The sequence below is a fragment of the Saccopteryx leptura genome, chromosome 6 (genome assembly GCF_036850995.1).
Source record: "Saccopteryx leptura isolate mSacLep1 chromosome 6, mSacLep1_pri_phased_curated, whole genome shotgun sequence".
Taxonomy (NCBI): domain Eukaryota; kingdom Metazoa; phylum Chordata; class Mammalia; order Chiroptera; family Emballonuridae; genus Saccopteryx; species Saccopteryx leptura.
The window spans coordinates 158,184,793-158,208,472 of NC_089508.1; the positions used below are offsets into that span (position 1 = coordinate 158,184,793).

The window sequence follows — 23,680 nt, forward strand, 5'->3', positions numbered from 1 at the left end:
CCTTCCCCAAACCCTGCCACTGAAAGCAGCTTTTTTTTTTTTTTCTTAAAGATTTTTTTTGTGGTTTATAAGGCGTTCCCTGCCAGGCAGAGTTTAATGCTTCCTCCTTGCTGTGCTGCCCAAGTGCCCTGGACGATGACGACATGATATAAGAACTGATGCTTGCTTTACTCTTCTGATTCCCCTACTTGTTCATGAGTTTCCCAGGGATGGGAAGATTGCTTTATTAGCCTCTTTGACCCCAGAACCAAACACAGAACTTGGCATGGGGTAGCTTTTCCATAATATTTGTCAAATAACTGAACACACTTTTGAATGGAGAGCTGTTTCACCGGAGGACAATCACAGCTGCAGACGCAGAGTTCTTGGTGATAATCGGAAATCGGAACTTAGTGTGCTATTTTTTAGAATAGCCTCAGGAAAGTGACCCAACTTGTAAAGACACTCAGCATCCACCTCAGAGCATAGGCCCTGGGGTGGGAAATTACCCACTCTGGGTAATTTCCGGTCAAAAGGTGGAGGATGGGCTTCGAGTCATGCAGATCTGGGTCAAATCCTCATCTTGGTTCTGTGATCTGGAACAAGTCTGGCATCTCTCTGAGCCTCGGTTTCCTGGTAGTGAGATCTGTGTCATCCCATTGATGTGTGGATCGGATGAGGAGAGCAGATCTTATGTTTGTCACAAGTTGTTCAACAACAGGGTGGCACAGTGGCCCTGAGGTGGGCAGAGTCTCAAGGAGTCCCTCTCAGCTGCAGTGCCCCTTCAGGTTTATTGGTGCTGCCCTCTGGGCTGGCGCAGCGGAGTCAGTGTCTTCTGCCCCTGGTGGGCACATGACTCTTCAGAGTGTGGGGATTTTCTATAACTGTCATGGCAAACAGGAGCTTCTAATTTTGCCTCCCACTACTGAAGCTTCTTCCACTGAAATGATTCCTGGGGAGACAGAAGGACCTTCGGAGAGGTATTATTTGTGATTGGAAAAGTCTCAGCCCAGCTGTGCTGTGAAGCTGCCTCCACAAACCTCTTGAAAAGATTGGCTGGGGCCTCTTTATAGAGTCGGGGCTCACATTTACTCTCCAGTCACAATTAAGTGGGGCAGGTCAGGTTCACCCAAAGGGAAGACCAGGGGCCTGTCCTGGTCTCCACTCCCTACCCCTGCATTCTCAGTCACCTGTGCACCTGTTGTGCCATGGTCACCAGTTGGGTTGGGCATAGGGAAGGCCGCTTTTCCCCCTGTGTTCTCGCCCTGCTGCGTTTCATCAGTGAGCCAGGGAGTTTGTCTGTTTTCCTAACACTGCAATAGAGTGCTGGGACTCCGAGATTTCTGTGCAGAAATTTCTAAGCAGAAAAATCTTTGCATTCCAACAAAGCTGGCTACAAAGCAAACTTCCAAAAAGCAAATCATATTCATCTAGTGATTTCCATGATAAAATCAAAGATGTGGTCCCAGTTAGAACAAAATTCCTCATAGTTGGTATTGAGAGCTTTTCTTAACTGCTTTCTGGGAGAAAAGAGCATTCTCAGGCAGTGTTCTCTCCACTTCCTCATACCTGTCCTAAGAGTACCTGGATTTTGTACTTGAAGAGCGTAAAACGTGTCTGAACATCGTCTCTTCCTTCCTGCCGGCCACTTGCAGTTTCTAACAGAGGTGGCTTGGAGATAATGAGCTGCCAGCAGGTGCACTATCTGTGATGCCCAGGCAGCCTGCTCACTACCCAGGGACCCGTGCACCCCGTCCCGGCTCCTCCCTCAGGTCAGCCGTCCGACACAGGAGAGGTTGTGACATACGACCCAGACCTTTGAGGAACCTTTGGTTTTGAAGTGAAAAGAGGCTGAGAAGTTGGGAACTACTCATAGGATCTGACTCTAGGGCCTGATCCCCACTGGGTCTGGCTACCTAGCCTGACGGCACACGACCTAGAATTCTACCAATAAGACATTCAATTTTTTAATGCGCAGACCTGAGATTGGTCTCCGTCACCCTATCTGAGTAATGATGAGGTTCAATCAGATCAGTATTTCTCACTGTGTGGTTCTGAGCCCACCTAGCTCAGAATTCCCCAGTCTGCTTATTAATGCAGACGTCCAGGCCATACTTGGAACTATTTTATTTTAAGGTGAGAGGAGGGGAGATAGTGAGGCAGACTCTCACATGTGCCCCGACGGGATTCACCTGGCAACCTCATCTAGGGCCACTGCTTGAGTACTTGAGCTAGTTTAGTGCCTGAGACTGATGTACTTCATTGGAGCTATCCTCAGCCCCTGGGGTCTGCTCAAACCAGTTGAGCCACAGGTTGCGGGAGGGGAACAGAGAGAGGAGGGGAGAGGTAGGAGGAGAGAAGCAGATGGTCACTTCTCCTGTGTACCCTGACTAGGAATTGAACCTGGGACATCCATACACCAGGACGATGCTCTATCCACTGAGTCACTGGCCAAGGACAAGGGACTAGAGTAATTAGACACTTTAAGGGATGGACCCGGGAAAGTCCCAAGGTTAGCCATTTCCTCAGATGACTGAGGTGTGGTTGGAGAACCACTGATCTTAATTAAGACTGCTTATGCTAGGCCCTGGGCGGTTGGCTCAGTGGTAGAGCGTCGGCCTGGCGTGCAGGAGTCCCAGGTTCGATTCCCGGCCAGGGCACACAGGAGAAGCGCCCATCTGCTTCTCCACCCCTCCCCCTCTCCTTCCTCTCTGTCTCTCTCTTCCCCTCCTGCAGCCAGGGCTCCACTGGAGCAAGGTTTGCCCGGGCGCTGAGGATGGCTCTGTGGCCTCTGCCTCAGGTGCTAGAATGGCTCTGATTGTGGCAGAGTGATGCTCCAAGATGGGCAGAGCATCGCCCCCTGGTGGGCATGCCGGGTGGATCCCGGTTGGGCGCATGCGGGAGTCTTGTCTGACTGCTTCCCCGTTTCCAGCTTCGGATAAAAAAAAAAAAAAAAAAAAGACTGCTCATGCTGTGTGTTTATTCATGCCTCCGTCAGACTGAGTTCAATCAATCTGTTTTCTTTTAACCTCTCACTGAGGTCTGCTGGGTGAGGGAGTGGGACTCGGGGGTGGGGAAGGAGGTGTGTGATTCCAGAGCTGGAACACAGCAGGGGGTAGGGCAGGGCTTGGCTGAGGGTTGGGGCTCTGCAGTTGGATTGTCCCAGGATGTCCCCACCTCTCCCATTTGGGATAGTACTGTACCGAGTGAAGTTTAGGTGGGATGGGCTTTTGTTAGCTGGCCTGCTCCTGAACCCCTAGGGGGAACGGAGTTCCACTGAGATAGCCATTAGTTCCTCATGGGAATTTCACAGTGAACTCTTGAAGAGTTTTTAGGAACTCAAGCTGTCTTTGAACATGGCAGGGGTAAGGATGGGGGTGATAGTCAGTGGTGAGGCAAAGATACCAGCACTGTGCTCAGGCCAAGTTTTCTTTCTGTAGGACTGAGTCTTCCGGCCCTACAGGACCATCTTTCCTTACAAACTCAAAAAAGACCCCCTGTGGGTAAGCCACAGGGGAGATCCCAAGCTGGGCAGGGTGGCATGGGCATGGGCCGCTGTGAAGCAAACATTCCCCTAGGAGGAGTCATTGGTCTTTATCATCAGTATAGCTGTTACTCAGAATAGCTCAGATCCCCTAAAGCACAAGACTCATTGACCCCAAAGTGGCTTCTTGTTCACCCAAGGTCTCTCGGGGCTGCTGTGCTTCAGAGAGCAGTCAAAAGGTAAGGGACGACACACAGATCCATTCCTTCCTCTTCACTCCACTGCTCTATTGGCTGTTTTCCTGTTCAGTCCAATCCTATTTACACAGCTGCACATCCCATTTTAAGAGCTCCCAGGGTGGTCAACATCCTGTTCTCTCTTCACTGCCCTTGCTGTCGCCAAACCTTCCCCTCCCCTAACCACCCTGCAGGGCCTGGCTCCACTTCGGTCAGGTCCCTTGTTTCTAGGAAGTCTCCCTTTGGTTCTGAGCACACGGGATAAGCGAAGTGCTGTGTCCCCTTCTCCCTCCACCTCTTCCCTGTAGGCTAGCTGTGCTGCTCCTAGCTGAGAACTGTGGCCAGGTCAGCCCTGCTCTGAAGTCATGACCTTTTCTATTTTCCCAGGTGTCACGGCACTGACCCTCTGAGGAGTTGATGGCAGGCAGTAGGAGGACGGCATACAACACCCAGGGCACTAGAAATGGCACAGAAGTCTACCCATTCAGATTTCCAATATGCTGCTTATCCTAGTGCGTTGAATCTGGCTTTGTTTTCCTATTCATTTCCTCATTCTTTTTTTTTTTTTTTTTTTGTATTTTTTTGTATTTTTCTGAAGTTGGAAACGGGGAGGCAGTCAGACAGACTCCTGCATGCACCCGACCGGGATCCACCCGGCATGCCCACCAGGGGGTGATGCTCTGCCCATCCAGGGTGTTGCTCTGCTGCAACCAGAGCCATTCTAGCGCCTGAGGCAGAGGCCATGGAGCCATCCTCAGCGCCTGGGCCAACTTTGCTCCAATGGAGCCTCGGCTGCAGGAGGGGAAGAGAGAGACAGAGAGGAAGGAGAGGGGGAGGGGTGGAGAAGCAGATGGGCGCTTCTCCTGTGTGCTCTGGCCGGGAATCGAACCTGGGACTCCTGCAGGCCAGGCCGACGCTATACCACTGAGCCAACCGGCCAGGGCCTCCCTCATTCTTCTTAATGAAACACGAAATGAACACTACTGTGTGCAAGCACTATGCTAGACGGGAAACACAGGAGGGACACGGCCCAACCACCACAGGGAGGAGCCTGTGTTCACTGACTGACATCTTGACTGTTGTTCAGTAACACTGCATCCTGTACTTAGCGGACACATTTAGCTTTGCCTGTAGCAGGTTGAGAGCAACTGTGATTTTGGGTTAATCACTGGGTTTTGGAGTCCAACTGATTTATTCATGCACTTGGCCTGATCTGGTGGACAGTTTGAAAGGTAGGCCCTGTCCAGAAAGGGCCCTGTGAAGCCAGGTCAGTCCCAGGTATCTTTTCTTGCAGCCTACCCTTCCCCTCTTCGCCTCATTCACCATCTCCATGATGATCACCACCATTCATTGAAGGCTTATTATGTGCTGAGCACTGATCTGATCCTACTTCTTCTCATTGGATCCTTACAACAAACCTGTGATGCTGACGGTCTTAGATGATCATTTCGGAGCTGGGGAAATCGAGGCCTAGGGGGTTTAAGCCTTGATCAAGGCCACATAGCCAGGAAGAGGAGAGCTCAGACTGAAACTGTCTGAACCGTGGGGTGCGTGGTCTGAGAGGCAGAGCCTGGCACCCATCAGGTGCGTTTCTCAGCATTGGGCCTGGTACCTGCTCTGTGTGAACGTACACTACTTCTCTGTCGTAACCGGACAGCACCTGTGGTTCAGCAGTGCCAGGGCCCCACCCTTCTAGGGTCCACGTGGGCAGGCCACAGGGTTCATTGCCCTTGGTCTGGGCTCCTAGAGACAAGTATCTTCCCTTGATGGGTGATTTCTCAGAAGAAGGGTAAGGTGAGGCCCTGCTTCAAGGTGGGGACTGCGCAGGAGCCTGCAAGGCTCAGGCTCAGCTATTTTTACTGTCTGGAAAACAGATTCGAGGCTATTCACGGGTTCCTGGAGACAAGCATCAGGAAGTGCTTAACTTTGTTGGTCCCGGTGGCTGAGCCTGTGGCTGGAGGCCCGACTGTCCTTCCCTCGAGACTCTGGGCAGAAGCCTGCTGGAGGCTGGGGGGCACTAGGTGGCCTAGGGTAGGACCTGGGTGGGGAACACTTCTGTGCTTCAGGCATTTACTTAATTGCTTCATCGATTTGTGCAGATATTTATGAGCAAGGTAGGAAACATTATTTTTGTTTCATCTGTGAGAACACAGAAGACACAGGCATGGATAAACCTAGTGACTTGGTCATTAGTAAGAGCATCCTTTGCCGGAATGAAAACTCAGACCTGTGAGGTATTCACTAGTCCATGCTCAGGGCTGCTGCTACCTTCCAGGGGATGCCTGGCACCCCCAGAAGGGAGGCACTCTGGGTCTGATGCCAACTCTGTGGGGGAGGCTGTGCCACTGTCCTGTTTTTGTCTGCAGCAACTACTTCTGGATCCCGTTATCTACTGGCCTGACAGTGCTTAGACTCATGCTTGTGCCATGTGTCCCCTGCTTCCCAGAGGCATGTGAGGCTGCAGGACTTGCTCGGTGCCCATGCAGGTGCTGGCTTGCCCAGCCAGGCACAGAGAGCTGCTGACCTGTGCCCACGAGCAGTCCTACCTCCCATGCTATGTGGATATGGCTTCCCCAGGGGCTGCCCTGGAAAGCAGGCGAGTTAATGTCCTGGGGAGTGAATCTGACTCATGGAGGACAGCAGATGGGCAAGAACTGGCTGATTAATTCCTGATTTCTCATCCTGATGGGCTATTCTGAGATGTGGTGTTCCCATCAGCCTTCCTGAGAAGTCTGTCACGATCAGGTTTTCTGTTCTGGCAGATGGCAGCCAGGTCAGCAACCTATATGTGCTTTCCCTCCTCTCACACTGATTTTTTTTTTTAAGTGAGAGGAAAGGAAAAGAGAGACAGACTCCCACATGGGCCCCTACCGGGATTCACCCAGGAAACCCCATCTGTGGCTGATTCTTGAATCAACCAAGCTATCCTCAACCAAGCCCAGGGCCAACTCTTAGACCAACTGAGCCACTAGATGCAGGGGAGGAAGAGAGAGAGAAGGGGGAGAGGGAGGGGGAGAGAAGCAGATGGTTGCTTCTCCTGGGTGCCCTGCCTGGGGATCGAACCTGGGATGTCCACATGCTGGGCTGATGCTCTATCCACTGAGCCAACAAGCCAGGGCCTTTTTTTCCTTTAGTTTTATTTCTTTTGGGTTGCAGCTCTCTCACTCCATTAATGTGTTGGCATGCAAGACTTGCCCAGAGCTTTGTTTTCTAGGTAACATAGGCTAAGCCAATAGTAATAGTAGTGATGATGGTTTCTTTCATTTGTGGAGAGTCTAGTGTATGGCAGCTGTACCAGCTCTTTGCATCTCACACAATCCCTGGTAAGCAGTTACTATTATAGTCTTTATTTTAGAGATGAGGAAACTAAGGATCAGAGAAGTTAAGGAACATATATGTGGCCACGCAGTGTGTAAGTGGTAAAGTGAGGATCGAATCCAGCTCTCTTGTTCTTCCAACTCCAGAAACTGCCCTTGAATAAAGTTGCCTTTAACCTTTAGAAATACCAAGGAAACCTGAGCCTCTGCAAAGAGCCACATGCAAGAGCCTCTCAAAGACTCCTGGAAAGCCCGTAGAGCCCCTCAGGGGAGCCCTAGGATACTCACGTTGTAAACGCTGGGTTGTACTTGGCACCTCGGTAGTAGGAGTACAGGTTGAACATCCCGATCATGAAGGCCACAAATACCATGATGAAAATGACCATGAACTTGAAGATGTCTTTCACGGTTCTCCCCAGGGAGATCTGCAAAGGCCCAAAACTCTCATTGGCTGGCAAGATGTATGCAATTCGAGAGAAGCTGAGCACGACAGCTATTGCGTACAGCCCTTCTGATATGATCTGAGGGTCTGATGGCCACCACTTGTCCCTGGCTAAAAGAAAAAAATCTTGGTTACTCACTGAGGACAGGATATTTTCTAGAAAGAAAACCAGTTAGCCATCATTAGAGGTCTCCAACTTCATCACATGCCATTCCTGCCCTTTTCTTTAACTTAATCCCAATATGCTGGATCTTGGAATGTGCTGGACTATCTGCCTGGAACATTCTTCCCTTACTTTAAGGTCTACTTCATTCCCAATCATTCTTCAAGACTCTGCTCAGCTGTCATCAATCTCAGGAAGCGTTCTGTGACCCACCATGGGCTGGGGCAACCTCCCTGTTCCCCTGGGTCCCACAGTATCACGTAGACCATCTCCCATGGCACTTACCAGGTTTGAGCTCCACTAGCAGGGCTGTCCCACGTGCAAGGAAGTGGAGGGGAGGAGCATAGACCTGAGGTTGAGAGTGACCTTTCTACACACTGTATGATTCTGAGGAAGTCAGTTAACTTTCTGAGCCTCACGTTCTCCATTGGTGAATTGGGAAATAGCAATCTAGCAGAGCTGTGGTGAGGATTAAATTAAATCATATATATTAACTGCTTAGCAGGAAAACAAATTCTGGGCTACTCAGGGGGTCCTGGGGACAAGGGTCTAGAACACAGCAGGTGCTGATAAGTGTTTGTTAAATGACTGAATGAAATCCTAACCACAAGCTTAGACTAGCCACAAATCAGAATAAGTGAGCTCAGATGGGGGTCAGGCATCTGAAAGATCCTGTCTCAGGAAGTGCTCCTGGGTTTTGTTCCACAGTGTATGTCTGGGAGAGTTTGTCTGAGGAAGTGCTCCTGGGTTTTGTTCCACAATGTGTGTCTGGGAGAGTTGCTCACTGATTAAATTAAGGCCCCCCAGAATGGTGACTAGTCATCCAAGTTTGCTATGACAGCCCCATTCAAGGGGGGCAAGAGTCCCAGGACCTGTCTGGGGCTGGGAAGATGCTGCCTGTGGTCACAGGTGAGAGTCTGAGCTGCCCCGGGTATATTCCTGCAGCAGAGTGTTCCTACTGCAGTTCTAATGGTGCAAGGAGCCGCACCTCTCTCTAATGAGCTGCCTACTATGTGATGCTCAAATGAGGGCAACACCTTCCTCCTGAGGAAGCGTGTGGGGTGTGTGTGGTTGTCATGATAACTGGGTAGGAGTATTATTGTGATGCTAATGTCTTGCAATGCTCCAGACAGACACATGCCGTGAAAATTGCCCTGTCGAGAAAACCAGTAGTGTCCCTGTTGAGAAATACTAAGTGAAACTTAAATTGAGAAACACTGAGAAACCTCAATTAGCCCTTACACTTATATTAGCTGTAATTTTCACAATAGTCCTGTAGAGTAGATATTATTATTGCCGTTTTAAAGATTGAATTTGGGGTATGGGGTCCTTTCCACAGCCAAGTAAGTGCAGAGAGCAAGGATATTACAGAGCAATATCCTTGGTGCCCCAAGGGAGATGCAAGAGGAAGAATTTTGTTCTTTATTTTCAAAGCTAGACTCTGTTAAACAATTATAATAATAAAGAGCAGTGAGAAATCTTTAGTAAGGGAAGCCAGGCTTGTATTTGCCACAAAGTTTCATGTAGGGCATTTTAAATTACATTTGGAAATATAATAAAATTATAGACTCTTATGATCTTATCAAGGTCATAACTCAGAAGTCTACGAAAGACAAGTATGAAGACTAAATTATGTTTTTCCAATATATCTGTCACCCTTTATGGAGAAATAACACAACTGGATAACATAAAATAGGACATAGCTTCTTCAAACAGACACCAAAGGAAATTCTTTTTTTCTGCCTCCTATAATTTACAATCTTAAACATCAGCTGAAATAAGAAAAGGCACTCCTATAATCTATTAAGATAGATTTAGTCTTCAGGCCCTGGTGACCAGGTCAGGAATTTTTAGTGAAAAATATTCTCCTTGAACTAGTTTGTAAGAGTTGTGATGGGTGTAAAGCAAACAGCACTGTAATAATTCAGACAAAAAGATTTTTTTCTTGGAGAAAATTTGTCCTAATCCGAAAGGACCACTGTCTTGCTGGCCACAAGAGGGCTCTCTTCCTCCACAGCTGGAGCACGACAGCTATTGCATACAGAGAGATCCAAAAGATATCCAAAGGCACCAAGTGAACAGTAAAAGCAAGGGCCATAATGTGCAATGTTTTGGGTTGGTTGCGACCTTAATATAATCCATAAAAGGAGTAGAAGTCACAAGTGGACAATATTGAAGGCTGAATCATGGCATTAAGAAAGGTAGCCAATGTGGTATCAAGATTCTTTCATCTTTCCTTGATGAACACTGAGCAGCACAGATATACAAAGACCATTTTGCTTTTAAAAACTCTGAATTTGCCTGACCAGGCAGTGGTGCTGTGGATAAAGCATCAACCGGGGACACTGAGGACCCAGGTTTGAAACCCCTAGTTGCCAGCTTGAGCACTGGCTTATCTGGCTTGAGCGTGGGGTTGCCAGTTTGAGCATGGGATTATAGACATGATCCCAAGGTTGCTGGCTTGAGTAAGGGGTCACTGGCTCAGCTGGAGCCCCCAGGTCAAGGCACATATGAGAAAGCAATCAGTGAACAACTAAGGTGCCATAACTATGAATTGATGCTTCTCATCTCTCTCCCTTCCTGTCTCTCCCTGTCTGTCTCTCTCTTGCTAAAAAAATAAAAATAAAATGTCTGAATTTGTGAACTAATAAATGAAGAGTGGATGATTTGTAATACTACAATATTCTCCATTTCTCAAAGGGGATTTCCCTATCACATTTAAAGGTCACATAATCTGCATAACACACTCTACATTGAATATTGGCAGTAACTCAACTTTTGCACTAAGTGGCCAACCCTCTTCAGATCATTGCTGTACCTGATCATGAAGATTCTGTGGTCACAGGAGCTATGTGGTTTTATCTAACAGGGACATTTGATATTCAAACCCTTTATAGTAAAGCAGCTGCCATTAGTGAGTACCTATTAAATGTCCAGCTAATTTCAAATATCCAGCTAATTTCAAATATCTATTTGTTTTAACAACAAATATCTACTGTTTCTTCTCCCCACTCATCTTTCTCTTTCAGTACAGAACTCTCAGTGTTTGAACAAGAAAATGACCCAAGAGGTAGAATGATACTGACTGTTACTACTTACTTAGCATTTAATATTTTCAGAATATAGTGCAAAATTCTTTGTATGCACTCTTATTTAATCTTCAAAACAAACTTTTTAACACACATTTTATTCCAGTTTTTTATAAGAAAATAGAAGCTGAGAAAAGTTAAATAAATAAGGTTTCACAGTAAGCTACAGAAATAGGTTTGAATTCAGATCTCTCTAAACTCCAAAGCCTGAGAACATAACCACTATGCCTTCTGCATGGTTTTCAATTCATGTTGGGCCAGAATCCCTTGCAACCCAAGGTAATTTGTATTTATGGGAACATCATGAGCCCTGCCTTAAAAACCCGTTTTTTTTTTTCATGTATAAAATAGGGACTAAAAAAGACCCTTTTTTGCAGGATTATTGCAAGGATTGCAATTTATGGTGTAAAATGTTTACACAGTTCATGGCACTTGGTAGGTCCCCAATACATGGATGCTGTTACTATTATTCCTAAATTTTCAATCTAGTACCTCACTGTATGTACGGCCTTGTGGTTTGAAAGAATTGAGGTATCACTGAAGACATTACCTTGCCACGAGAAAATAACTTTTAAACAGAGAAACCATAACTTATCTTTGCACAAAACACGGGGATCTAACATAGAAGGAAAAAAACTCTTGGATCTGCATCAGAAACGAGATCTTTATTTAAAAAAAAAAAAAAAAAAAAAAAGACTACCATGAAAAGGCTCCAAGAGCCTTTCCCAAACAAATCCATCCTTCCTAACATAAAATGATTCGTTTCTCCTAGCCACTAACTAGCTCAGCTTGTACTGCAGCGACTAAAACCTTTTTTGGGGGCAAAGGTTGTGTCCGTATCTAGATGACCACAGCCGCCATTACAAATCAGCTGCAAAACAAACAAACAAACCAAACACCAAGCAAGAAACATAAGAACAAAAAAATCAGAAGCTGCAGGACCAGCCAAGGGAAGGGCCGCTGGCCACAGCCCGGAAGTGCTTGGGCCAGAAAGCAGAGGAGCGCGCTGACTCACCATAGGTGAAATATGCCACTTCCGGCGGAAGGGAGACGTTGTGGAGTGTGTCATGTGGCACATTCTGGTCGACATACATTTGGGCTTCGCTGGCCTTCAGGAAGGCCATGAACCTTGCGGTGAAGGAGGCCATGAAGATGGACAGCATCCCGAAATCCAGAAGGTTCCACAGGTGCAGCATGTACTCCCGCGGCCCCTCCTCCCAGATTTCCTTGCACTCGGACCATATCATCCCTGCAGGAGACGGAGAAAGGTCCTTGGCATTTGTGACTACAGGGGGCACGGAGGGAGCTGGGGACAAAGGTAAATAAAAACTCGGACGCTGAGAAGGTGGATAGCCAGTAATAAACGGAAATGTATTTTCTAAGCCAGATTGTGGATCAGCAGATCCTCAGTCTGTGAGGATAGGTTCTCTTGTGCCTTGTCGTGTGGCTCCTTTTTCTCTACAAGCGAGGAGAGAGTTCTCACCCACTGATAGCCTCTTGCAGGCCACGGAAGAGAAATCCAGTGGCTTACTTACACATTTTAAGAGCGGGAGGTATTAAGGAATCATCCACTTCTGAAGTAAATATACGGAAACGCAGGTCCAGATGGCCTTTCTGAAGATCTCACACATGTGATCTAGAACCCAGTTTTTCTGACTTTAAGGTTAGAGTGCTTTCTGCAATATTTTTCTTTCTTTCTTTTTTTAAGATTTATTCATTTTAGACAGGAGAGAAAGAGAGGTGGTGGGGGAAGGAGCAGGAAGCATCAACTCCCATATGTGCCTTGACCAGCAAGCCCTGGGGTTTCAAAGCAGTGACCTCAGCGTTCCAGGTCAGCGCTGTATCCACTGCGCCACCATAGGTCAGGCTCCTCTTTATTTCTATGACTGTTTTGGTGCATGTTTGTTTTGAGGTACTAGCTTTTTTCTTAGTCTTTTATGACTTTTTAATGCCTTTAAATAATTTATTGGATTTTAAAGACTTTCCTCATTTTTCCATATTAAACTATGTAAATGAATGTAAATAGAATGTTAATAGTTCTCCCACCCCACTTCTGAGATAGCCCTGTAAGGTTGCCTAGACCAGTGGTTCTCAAAGTGTGCTCCAGGGCGCACTGGTGAGCCCTAGAACAGTGGTCCCCAACCTTTTTTGGGCCACGGACCGGTTTAATGTCAGAAAATATTTTCACGGTCTGGCCTTTAGGGTGGAATGGATAAATGTATCATGTGACCGACAAGCGTCAAGAGTGAGTCTTAGACGGATGTAACAGGAAATCTGGTCATTTTTTAAAAATAAAACATCGTTCAGACTTAAATATAAATAAAACGGAAATAATGTAAGTTATTTATTCTTTCTCTGAGGACCGGTACCAAATGACTCACAGACCGGTACCGGTCCACAGCCCGGGGGTTGGGGACCACTGCCCTAGAAGATTTCCAGGTGTGCCCTATGTATTCCAGAGAAATATGTGCCTGTTGAGGACCAAAAAACCAACAAGGTTTTTGAAGGTTAGATTTTTGGGGAACAGAGGTGTGGGGAATTGGCTGTAAGCTGACAGTCTGCCCAATCCCCCCACATCACTTGCCTGATTAGGTTTCAGAAGGCTGTTAAGCTGTGATGCTGGATTGTTTACACTACCCCCCATGTTCCCCGGAAAGACTGGAGGCAAATTTCTTCTAGCCTTTGTTTGGTGTAAAGTGAAAATGATATGTATGGTGGGGGTTTTCTGCACTCAAAACAATTGAGAGTAAAAAGAGAGGAATTCTTCAATGTATTGACGAGCAAATGAGAGTTTGCCTTTCAAATATATGCCCAAACATTGAAGAAATTGTTAGGACACATTAGGCTCATGTTTCTTATAAACACAAGAATGAAAAAACTTAACATATTTGCGTCGGGACCTGCCGAATTTACTAAATCTTACTATGAATGTATCTATATATATAAAAAGATAACATTTTTATCGTTTTTTTTTTAATTTTTAACCCCTCTTTTTTACGAATTCTAAAAAGCATAACTCAAAAAAATGTAACATAAAAATGTTTTTTAATGTCAGAATAAATTTTATTTTTGTTGTATTTATTTTGTTTAATTACCAAAAAGCATGCTTGGACTTTATATTTTTTTCTTTAATATTTGACTTAATTATTATAACATATTTCTCAGAAATTTGTATATAGTGCACCTACAATTATTTTAGGATTTTAAATGCACCCCAACTTCAAAAACTTTGAGAACCACTGGCCTAGACTAACAATTTGGTGTATGTCCTTCCAATAGTAGCCACTAATCACATGTGCACAACTGGGCACTTGAACTGTGGCCTGCTGAGAGGTGCTGTGTAAGTGTTAATGCACACCATGTTTCAAAGACTTAATCTAAAAAGTGAAATAGTTCAACATTTACCATATCAATCACATGTAATCATAATAATTTAGATATATTGGGTTAAGTAAAATTTATTACTTGTTAATTTCACCCATATGTGACTACTAGAAAAATTTAAAATTTAAAGTGTGGCTTATGTTGTGCTTTGCTCTAGATTTTAATTGAATAATGCTGTTTTACATTTATCTTCACTGATTACTAAAATAAAATTGGATTAGGTTATTAAAAGTTAACCATGAAATAACATTTTGAGCACTTAGTATATGCTGGGCACTATTTGAGATGTATGTATATATTAACTCCCTTTAGTCTTTGCTATAACCATATGAAATAGCTTCTATTATTATCTCAGTTTTATCGCTAATGTTTTATTAGGCAGAGAGTTATAATGTGCCCAGCTAGGAAGCACACTTAGGAGGTTAATGTGGTAAAAGAACGACTAACTGGTTGGTTAGTGTAACAATTCCAGCTTGCTGACTACACACTTCCCAAGTGTTAACAGGGCTCGCCTCTCACACCGCCCTTGCTCCTTCCTGTGCATCGGACACATGGCCTGCCTTCCCAGGTGTCTTCTGTCTCTCTTCCTGCTCCTCCTCAGCATCCTTTGTTCTTCTGCATCCTTCATTCTTCTGCATCCTTCTCCCATCCCTGGAAGGCTGCAGCTTTCCACGGTCTTAGCCATTCTCATTCTTCCCTTTGCCTTTGTGGAAGTTCATCTACCCCTGCAACTTTGTCCTTTGTTCCCTTGTAAATGCGCATGGGTGAACATCTTCCTCCGAGCTCAAACCCAAGCACACTGGCAGATGACCACATAATAAGACAGTGGCCTTTGAGGACCCAGCTGCCTGAGAAGCCAGTGGTAAAGAATGATTCTAGGAGCAGATAAATGGTCCTAGAGGCCGAAGTGTGGCTGACTTGGTCACAGGCCCACATCTGGTTGAATTTGAGTGATAAGCTGATCACTTCTCTGGGACTCAGTCCAGGGTCTTTTTTAATCAAAATTTTTTGTTTTCTGGTGAGAATGGTCCATCAAATAAAAGGATTTGAAAGTAAATGTTTTTTGAGGAGAAAAGTAATTTGAGAGCAGCTATTTAGGAAAAGTTTGTGGCTTTGTTTGATAAAATAGAGCCTAAGATTTGTGTGTCTGTATGAAATTGGAGTCCCCACAACAGGAAATATCCCAAAACATTGCAAGTCTGTTTACAAGACACCGCCCCCTTCTTCCCTTGCCTTTCTTTTTCTCTTAACAAAGCCTCACTTGTCAAGTTTATCCTTTCAAAATTTGTGTGGTAATTCAGTGAAGTAATAATTTTCTTAACACTGAGATTTACTCCCATCTCTGCCTATCCAAATAGATATTTAGAAAAGATTAGAAAAGCCATTCCAGGCTGGAAGAAATCTTTGTTGCTTTCCTCTACTCCCAGATTAAAATTTCTAATGTCTTAGTGGAACTGCTTTTAACTGGGCACAGGCGATCACTTAGTGCTATTGCTGACTTTAATTCAGGAAGCCCTGGGTTCAAGTTCTAGTATGGCCACGTCCTAGGTGTGTGACCTTGGATAAGTCCTTTGATTTTCTTTAGATTTGGGGGTAATTTGAAGTGTTAAAAGCTCTATGAATCTGAAATGCAAATTATTTGCAGAAAACTCACTTTTCTGATCAGTATGGAGTTCCTCATTGGGCATTGCAAATCACGTCCTCCATGCTCAGATACCCACATCAGTCTTCCTAGATTTGAATATTAACTCACTCAGACTAATTTAAATTATTCCTAGGCCATGAGTGAAAATAGCATGGACCCAAGGGTTTGAGCAGCAGGAACGTTTAATGAAAAAAGAAATGTGTGAAATTAAGCACTTTAGTGAGTGAAAGTAGGTCCTCCCTTTCAAGGTGCTGAGGGTGGTTCAGCATTTTGTATCTAAGCTGAGCCTCATGGCTTCTTGCCTCCAGCATGTCAATCAGAGGAGTATTTAGAGTCCAGGGGTCCTGGGGGTGAGAATGCTTGCTGGTTATTGGAGCCTCCTTCAGGCAAAATCCCCTTCACTCGGGGAAGCCTAGAGCCCAGAGAACAAGGGCACTGATAATTAATGAGGGTAGCTGGCAGGAACAGACTGGGAAATGCTCTGAAGCCTTGGGGGCAATGAGTAGCTTCCTTTGGGCAGGTTTGGAGTGACGGCCTGCAGGCTTCTGAGGTGGAGCTTGACAGTTAAATGGCGGTTCACTCCCAAGCCTGCCTCAGATGCTGTTCAGAACAAATCATCCTTCAAAATTCTGGCTGAGTCAGGCAGAAATGTGCACATTCCTTGAATGACCACGCTCCCCTGGACTTCCTCTACATTGTCCCAGGGCCCAGGTAGAGCAGACTTCTTCCCTACCCCCTCCTGGAAGGCCTGTCTGTTCTTTCAGCTCAGCCTCTCATCATTGGGCCAGGACATGGATGTTCTGTGAACTCACAGAATGGACAGGATGCTGGGAAGTTTTCAGCCCTTAGCCCTGATATCCAATCACTATCTCAGTGGCAGGTCCTTTGCAGCAGATTCAGCCTCAGGCACACTCAGGATTCATTTGTTTTCCTGACAGGAAGACAGAATTAATAGATTGAAAGATTTTTTAACAAAACTCCCCATCCTCTTATGATTTATTTTTTTCTTCTTTTCAAAGTGAGAAGGGAGATAGAGAGACAGACTCCTGCATGTGCCCCGACTGGGATCCACCTGGCAACCCTGTCTGTGGCTAATCTTCTGCCCATCTGGGGCCATGCTCATAATCAGGCTGTTTTTAACACCTGAGGCAGAGGCTCCCTGGAGCCATCCTCAGTTCCCTGGGCTGAGGTGCTGGAACCAATCAAGTCATGGCTGTAAGAGGGGAAGAGAGAAAGAGAGAGAGAGGGAAGGGGGAGAGGGAGGGATGGAGAAGCAGATGGTTGCTTCCCCTGTGTGCCCTGACCAGGAATTGAACACACCAGGCCAGTGCTCTGCAACTGAGCCAACTGGCCAGGTCCTCTCTTCTGATCTTAGTAGCTGACAGTTATTGCTAGGTGCTAGGCCCTGTGTTGAATACTCTGCTAACCCTGAGTCTTCCTGATAGCCTGATAGGTAGCTACTATAATCATCTCCACTTTATAGGTGAAAACTCATGTGCAAGATGGCAAGAATGTTGTCTATAAAGTTTCACCAGCAGTCTAGGACCCTTGCTCTCCACTGTCTGTCACCCACCGTGGCCTCTACAGGCACAGCTTACTCTATGGTCAGGAACTTACCCACTCACCAGGCATTGTCGAGCACCACCTCTGTGTAAGACACCATTCTGAGGGTGCAGCAACCTGGAAGATGACATCCCTTCCTAGCAAGTTCAGTGCTGGAGATAGATGTGTCTATAAATAGTGCTACAGAGTAACAGATGTAAGAAAAAATGTCCAGGGGACTGCTTTTGGAGACAAAGGGTTAAGAGCAATCTGCGTTATACTTATTTGACTTAGCTGAGTGTCTGGTACAATATTTATCTGTTGACTGAATGAAGGAGTGAATTCATGGAGGAGGTAACACTTGGTATGAGGAACCAGGAGTTAGCTAGGTTTGGGAGAGGGGCTGGCAAGGTGGTCCAAGTCAGAGCCATGGAAGTGGGGGGATCGTGAGAGGCTCGCTGTGGTTTAGGGTGAGGGCATGGCACTGGAGGCTGGCCTTTGCCCAGGCAGTTAGTGAAGTGACATCAGAGCAGAAACATGGTCTGACTTGCTGGGAGAACACTTGGCAAATTGGTTAGAGTAGTCTAAGATTTCTGCTTGGAAATCTTGTCTAAATAAATAAATGAAACCATCAAAAGAACGAATCAGGCGAAGAACCCAGCCCATATGATTTTATAATTTTAGTCTTGCCCCAACCTAGATGTGTGATCTGGAGGTAAGTCTTAGCACTGCCCTCAAAGACTTATAATCTTGGGTGGGTGGGTGAGGGAGCAGCTTGACCCTCACATTTTACACATGTGAACACAAATTTAGACAGACGGAGCCACCAAGGAGGAAGGGACACAGTCGGACTGGGTTTCCTCGCATTCATTCCCAAGCTCTTTCTGTGCCTCGGGTATGTTTTCTCACTGAGCTGGCATCTCCGGTTCACTCCATCACTTGAGCTTTCAGTACTAGGGCATTTGTTTAAGAAAACTGCTAGGTTCTCCCTAAGAGTAGTGTTAAAGGAGTCTTCATGGCATGATTCTGTTCCTGGATGGAGAACTGACATGCATTGTGGAGAGCTTCCTGCTCTTCAGGCTCAATGGCTTTCTGGAAGCCTTTAATGTTGTTTGTTACATAGTCATCTCTGTATCTAGAACCACCGTCTCCAGTTGAAAAGCTTTATTATGAGCTCTTTTAGCTACCCCAGTACAGCTGCTCATGATGCCAGCAAGAAAGATAGGTACTTATGGAATGAACTGATGTAGGAAGTTCTCCAGGATGGAAGGAGTTCTCCAGGATGGAAGGAGTGATGGTCTGTGGTTCATTTAGTCCTCCTCAAAGCAGTTCACCTGACAGCTCTGCAGAACACACATCTAGTAGCGAATGTATCCTTCTGTCCTTAGTCACACTCTGCTCTTGGCTCCCTTGATGTTGTGTTCTGGTTTTTCTTCTACCTCTAGGTAAGTGTTAGTCTCCTTATGGTCCCCACCTCTTCTGCTTATGCCTTGAATCTCCTGCATTGACAATCTAGAATTTTATCAAAATTCTCCTGGTAATCAAGTGAAGCTGCAGGATTAAAGGAAGAATATCTTTCTAATTGGATCTGACCCAGCCATAGAGCTGGACGGCAGAGAGGAACATCCTTCACGCCCAGCAGGAGTAGGGGCTTGGGAAAGTAAGAGTATCTTCACACTCTGGCCATTGAAAGAAGTCGTTGGGAAAACCACATGGCCATGTGCAGAGAGGGCTAACAGAAGATGGAAGAGTCAACTACATGTTTGTATGATTACAGAAATATTTATATTGAGACAGACGGGAAATGAAAGCATGTGTTGTCAGAGGTATGAACTGCTAGGAAGACAAAGAGAAGGAGGCCTAAACTAAGAGGACAGTGTGGGTTGAGGAACTTCCTATTCTGCAAAGGTTTGTTTAAAAGGCCTCACTTTGAGAAGTAGACTTTGGAGCAAAGACCTGAGGAGGTGAGGGAGTGAGCCAGACAGCTACCTCAGAAAGAACTCTCGGGCGGAGGGGGCAGCCCAACCCAAGGTTCTGAGACAAAAACAGTGTGAAGCAGGAAGCCAGTGGGGAGAAACCATGAGGTGGAAAGTAGTAGGAGATGAGGTCACAGAGACGTGGTGGAGAGGTGGAGGGCTTAGTAGACCATTATATGGACATCATCACTTTTAGGAAGATGGGAAGCCACTGATGAGTTTGAGGCAAAAAGTGACAAACCTGATTGCATTTAAAATGCATCACTCTAGCCCCTGTACTGAGAATATAGGCATGGGGGTGGGAAGGGCGGAAGCAGGGACACCTGGTCAACCTTGCCATTTCTTAAAGGAGCAGGCTGACTTGTTAGGGTCCTAAGGTTTTCTTTAGCTCCAGGGCTGCTTCTGGTAGAGAGGAATAATGATCAGAGGTGGTGGTGGGGTTTATAGCCAGTCTGTCCAAAAGATTGTTTATGAGTGTGATGCATCACAGGAGGAAAGAACTGTGTTGCATGTTTCCAGTTGATCCACGATGTTCTTTGTGGTGGCCAAGAGTAGAACTGCAGATTCCATCAGTGGGGCTGGCACTGTGTCAGCCTGTTCATGTGTGAGCAGAGAGTGCTCAGACTGTGGACCTTAGGTAGTGCTAGCTCGAAGAAGACCAGGAACACAGTGCTCAAACTTCTCTCTCAGATGGTGTTATTATTATATATTGTTTTATAGTAATTAAAATACTCCAGAAGGTATTTAGGGGTAAGATAATGTTAGTCTTATTTTATCGCTGCTTCCCTAGTATCTGCACAGTGCCTGATGTATAATATAAGGGTTAATAGCTTTAGAATACTTATTTTAAAAAATTGAGAACATAGCAATAATCCCAAAAAATTCCACATTGCTCTCACCACTGCATCTACTGAAATATAGAAAAGAAAGACCCTTAGCATGAATAATTTTTGGCATTACTTACTTTCTCTAAAACAAAGAGACTTTTGGCAGGGCTTAACTTTTCTAAAAAGACTCCATATTCCTGGCCTTGAGGCCAGTCTCCCAGCCTGTGGCCTTGGGCTGGCTTTGCAAGGTTGCAGGTGTTCTCAGAAAGTTTCTCCCTGGATTAACCCTATAGATAAACGTTGTAAGAAAGCTTGTTTCACTGCTTTGTCCTACTGCTGTGTTTCCTCTCCTCCCCATTCCTCAGTCAGTATGTAATTTTGTCTTTAAAAGCTTGTTCCAGACTGTAGTCGGGACCGCATTGAGTTGAAAGACTTAGGTCTCTGTGCACTTACGCAGCTAGCTAATAAAGACTCTCTGATTTCTTTTCTTTTTTTTTTTTTTTTGTATTTTTCTGAAGTTGGAAACCGGGAGGCAGTCAGACAGACTCCCGCATGTGCCCGACCAGGATCCACCCGGCATGCCCACCAGGGGACGATGCTCTGCCCATCTGGGGCGTTGCTCTGTTGCAACCAGGGCCATTCTAGCACCTGAGGCAGAGGCCACAGAGCCATCCTCAGCGCCCGGGCCAACTTTGCTCCAGTGGAGCCTTGGCTGCAGGAGGGGAAGAGAGAGACAGAAAGGAAGGAGAGGGGGAGGAGTGGAGAAGCAGATGGGCGCTTCTCCTGTGTGCCCTGGCCAGGAATCGAACCTGGGACTCCTGCATGCCAGGCTGACGCTCTACCACTGAGCCAACTGGCCAGGGCCACTCCCTGATTTCTTAATTCGGCTTTTTGATTGTGTGTGTGGCAAGACATCTATTTCTCGCTGTTCCAATACAACATTACCAAGCCACCTGTGCTGTGCCCTACACTTCCCTCCTATTGCAGTGGGTAAAGTGTTTATAGTCCTGCTGAGGCCATAAACCTAACGTGATTTTTTGTTTTTTATTAAAACTGAGTCTTAGTTTTGGTTGCTACAGCAAAGTACGTACCACAGACAGAGTGGCTTATGAAGAACAGAAGTTTATTTCTTACAGTTCTGGAGGTTGCCATCATGTTTGGGTTCTGGTGAGGACCCTCTTGGGGTAAGAGAGCTCTCTGGGTTATCTTTTATGAGGGCACTAATCCTGTTCATGAGGACTCCACCCTTATGACCTAATCACTTCCCAAAGGCCCCACCTCCTAATACTGTCATTTTGGAATTAGAACTTTAACATTATTTTAAGATGAAATTTTAGGGACATAAACATTTAGTCCATGCAAAGTGCCGAGTATACCAAGGAGAATCAGGATACATTGAACTGTGAAAATGAGGCCACAGAACTCAGTCTGCAACAGGATGTCCAACTTTAATGCCAATGACTCCACTAAATGAGCCTTTGGTTGCAGACTTGCCAGTTGATTACAAGGCCTTAGGACACAAGGTGTGCTTTTCTGCCTCTGCTCTTTGGATCGGACTGTTCTCATTTCCCTCTGCTTATTGAGAGGTCCAGTTTAGACCATATTCCCAGTCGATCTCAGCTTGGCCGTTTTGAAGGATCCTCTCCAATGGTTCAGCACCTGTGACTCTCTTAGGCTACATTTAATTAACATGGGCCGTATGTTGGGCTCTCTTTTCATGTGTTTGTTCTTTCGTGATTTTGTTAATTGATGGCACAGGCACATCAACCCTGAATATATTTTCACTCAATGTTTGTGAAAAATGTAACAAAAATTATGACAACATTGAAATTTTGTCATGAAAGCAAACCTGGGCTGGGGTAAATATCAGAAATGCAGTTTAATTAATTGATCAAATTTTGATATTGCTTAAATTTTTCAGTCTTTTCTATCTTCAGTTTTGTTTTACTCAGAACATTCTCATCAAATTCAAATATTTCTGATATAAATCTAGCAATTTATTTTAAAATTTATTTTTAATTATATTTGAGATACAATATTATGTTAGTTTCAGGTATATAATATAGTGATTAGGTGTTTATATACCTTAGTAATCACTGTGATTAATTCTAACAATCGGTGTTCATACATTTTTATTAAGCTATTATTGACTACTCTCTATGCTGCACCTATTTCCCCGTGACTGTTTTATAACTGGCAGTTTGCCCTTCTTAGTGCATTCACCCTGTTTGCCCATTCCCCCACCCGCTTCCCATCTGGCAGCCATCAGTTTGTTCTCTGTGTCCATGAGTCTGTTTCTGTGTTGTTGTTAGTTTTGTGTTTTAGCTTCTACATATAAGTGAAATCATATGGCATTTCTTTTTCTCTGACTGACTTATTTCATTAAACATAGTTCCTTCTAAGTCCATCCAGTGTCACAAATGGCAAGTTTTCACTCTTTTTTTTTTTTTAAGTGAGGGGAGGGGAGACAGAGAGACAGACTCCTGCATGTGCTCTGACTGGGATCCACCCGGTAAGCCCCCTACCAGCAATGCTCTGCCCATTTTGAGCTGTTGCTGGGCAACTGAGCTATTTTTAGTGCCTGAGGCAGAGGCTCCACGGAGCCATCCTCAGTGCTCAGGGCTAATGTGCTAGAACCAAATTGAGCCATGGCTGCGGGGGAGGAAGAGAGAGAGAGAGAGAGAGAGAGAGAGAGAGAGAGAGAAAGAGAGAGAGAGAGAGAAAGAGAAAGAGAAGGTTGAGAGTGAGGGGTGGAGAAGCAGATGGTTGCTTCTCCTGTGTGCCCTGACTGGGAAACAAACAGGGGACATCCACATGTTGGGCCAATGCTCTACCACTGAGCCAACTGGCCAAGGCCAAGTTTTCATTATTTTTTTTAAAATGGCTGAGTTACAGTTCACTGTACACACAGACACACAAACACAAACATAGCACATTTTTATCTTTTGATGGATACCTAGGTTGTTTGTACATCTTGGTTATTTTCAAAAACATGTCTTTTTGAATTAGTGTTTTGGATTACTTCATATAAATACACAGAATTGGAATTGCTGGGTCATATGATAGTTCTATTTTTAATTTTTTGAGGAAACACGTACTATTTTCCATAATGGCTGCACCAATTTACAGTCCCACCAACAGTGTTATGAGTGTTCCTATTTCTCCATATCCTTACCAACATTTATTTTTTGTTATCTTTTTAATAATAGCTAAATCTCATAAATTACTGATCAGGTTTTGATTAGATACAATATTACTGATAATAGCTTTTGTGATTTTTATTTTTCCCTACCAAGTCTAATTTTTTAACCAACTTTGAAGTTTTCTGTATTAGAAATATCTATAACACATTTTGTCATGTATAATTTTAGCCATTGCCAGTTGTATTTTATCTTGTTTGTATTCTGCTAGTAATGGTTTTTTTGAGTTGGGCAGAAGTGAGATAGCCTTTCTTAGCTGGATAGTCAGTGGAGAATGGGAACAAGATCCTTGGCAATTCAGTGGAGGCCTTGGCAGCACAAGGTGTCACCACAGAGAGGAATTTCACAGCTTCATTGTATTCATTAAACACAAATAATGAGAAAACGTTATTTTCC

At 45.1% G+C, this 23,680-nt stretch overlaps 1 protein-coding gene across 1 annotated transcript in view; it reads right to left on the minus strand.

Annotated features, from left to right (window-relative positions):
* The window catches only part of TRPC7 (transient receptor potential cation channel subfamily C member 7), a 145,071-nt gene that overhangs the window by 28,292 nt on the left and 93,099 nt on the right, over window positions 1-23,680 (minus strand). Inside the window, exons 6-7 of the mRNA XM_066341588.1 lie at window positions 11,726-11,959; window positions 7,305-7,569 (exon numbers count right to left, since the gene is read on the minus strand). Coding sequence (XP_066197685.1) covers window positions 7,305-7,569; window positions 11,726-11,959 — 499 coding nt within the window. The remainder of the gene's footprint in view (window positions 1-7,304; window positions 7,570-11,725; window positions 11,960-23,680) is intronic.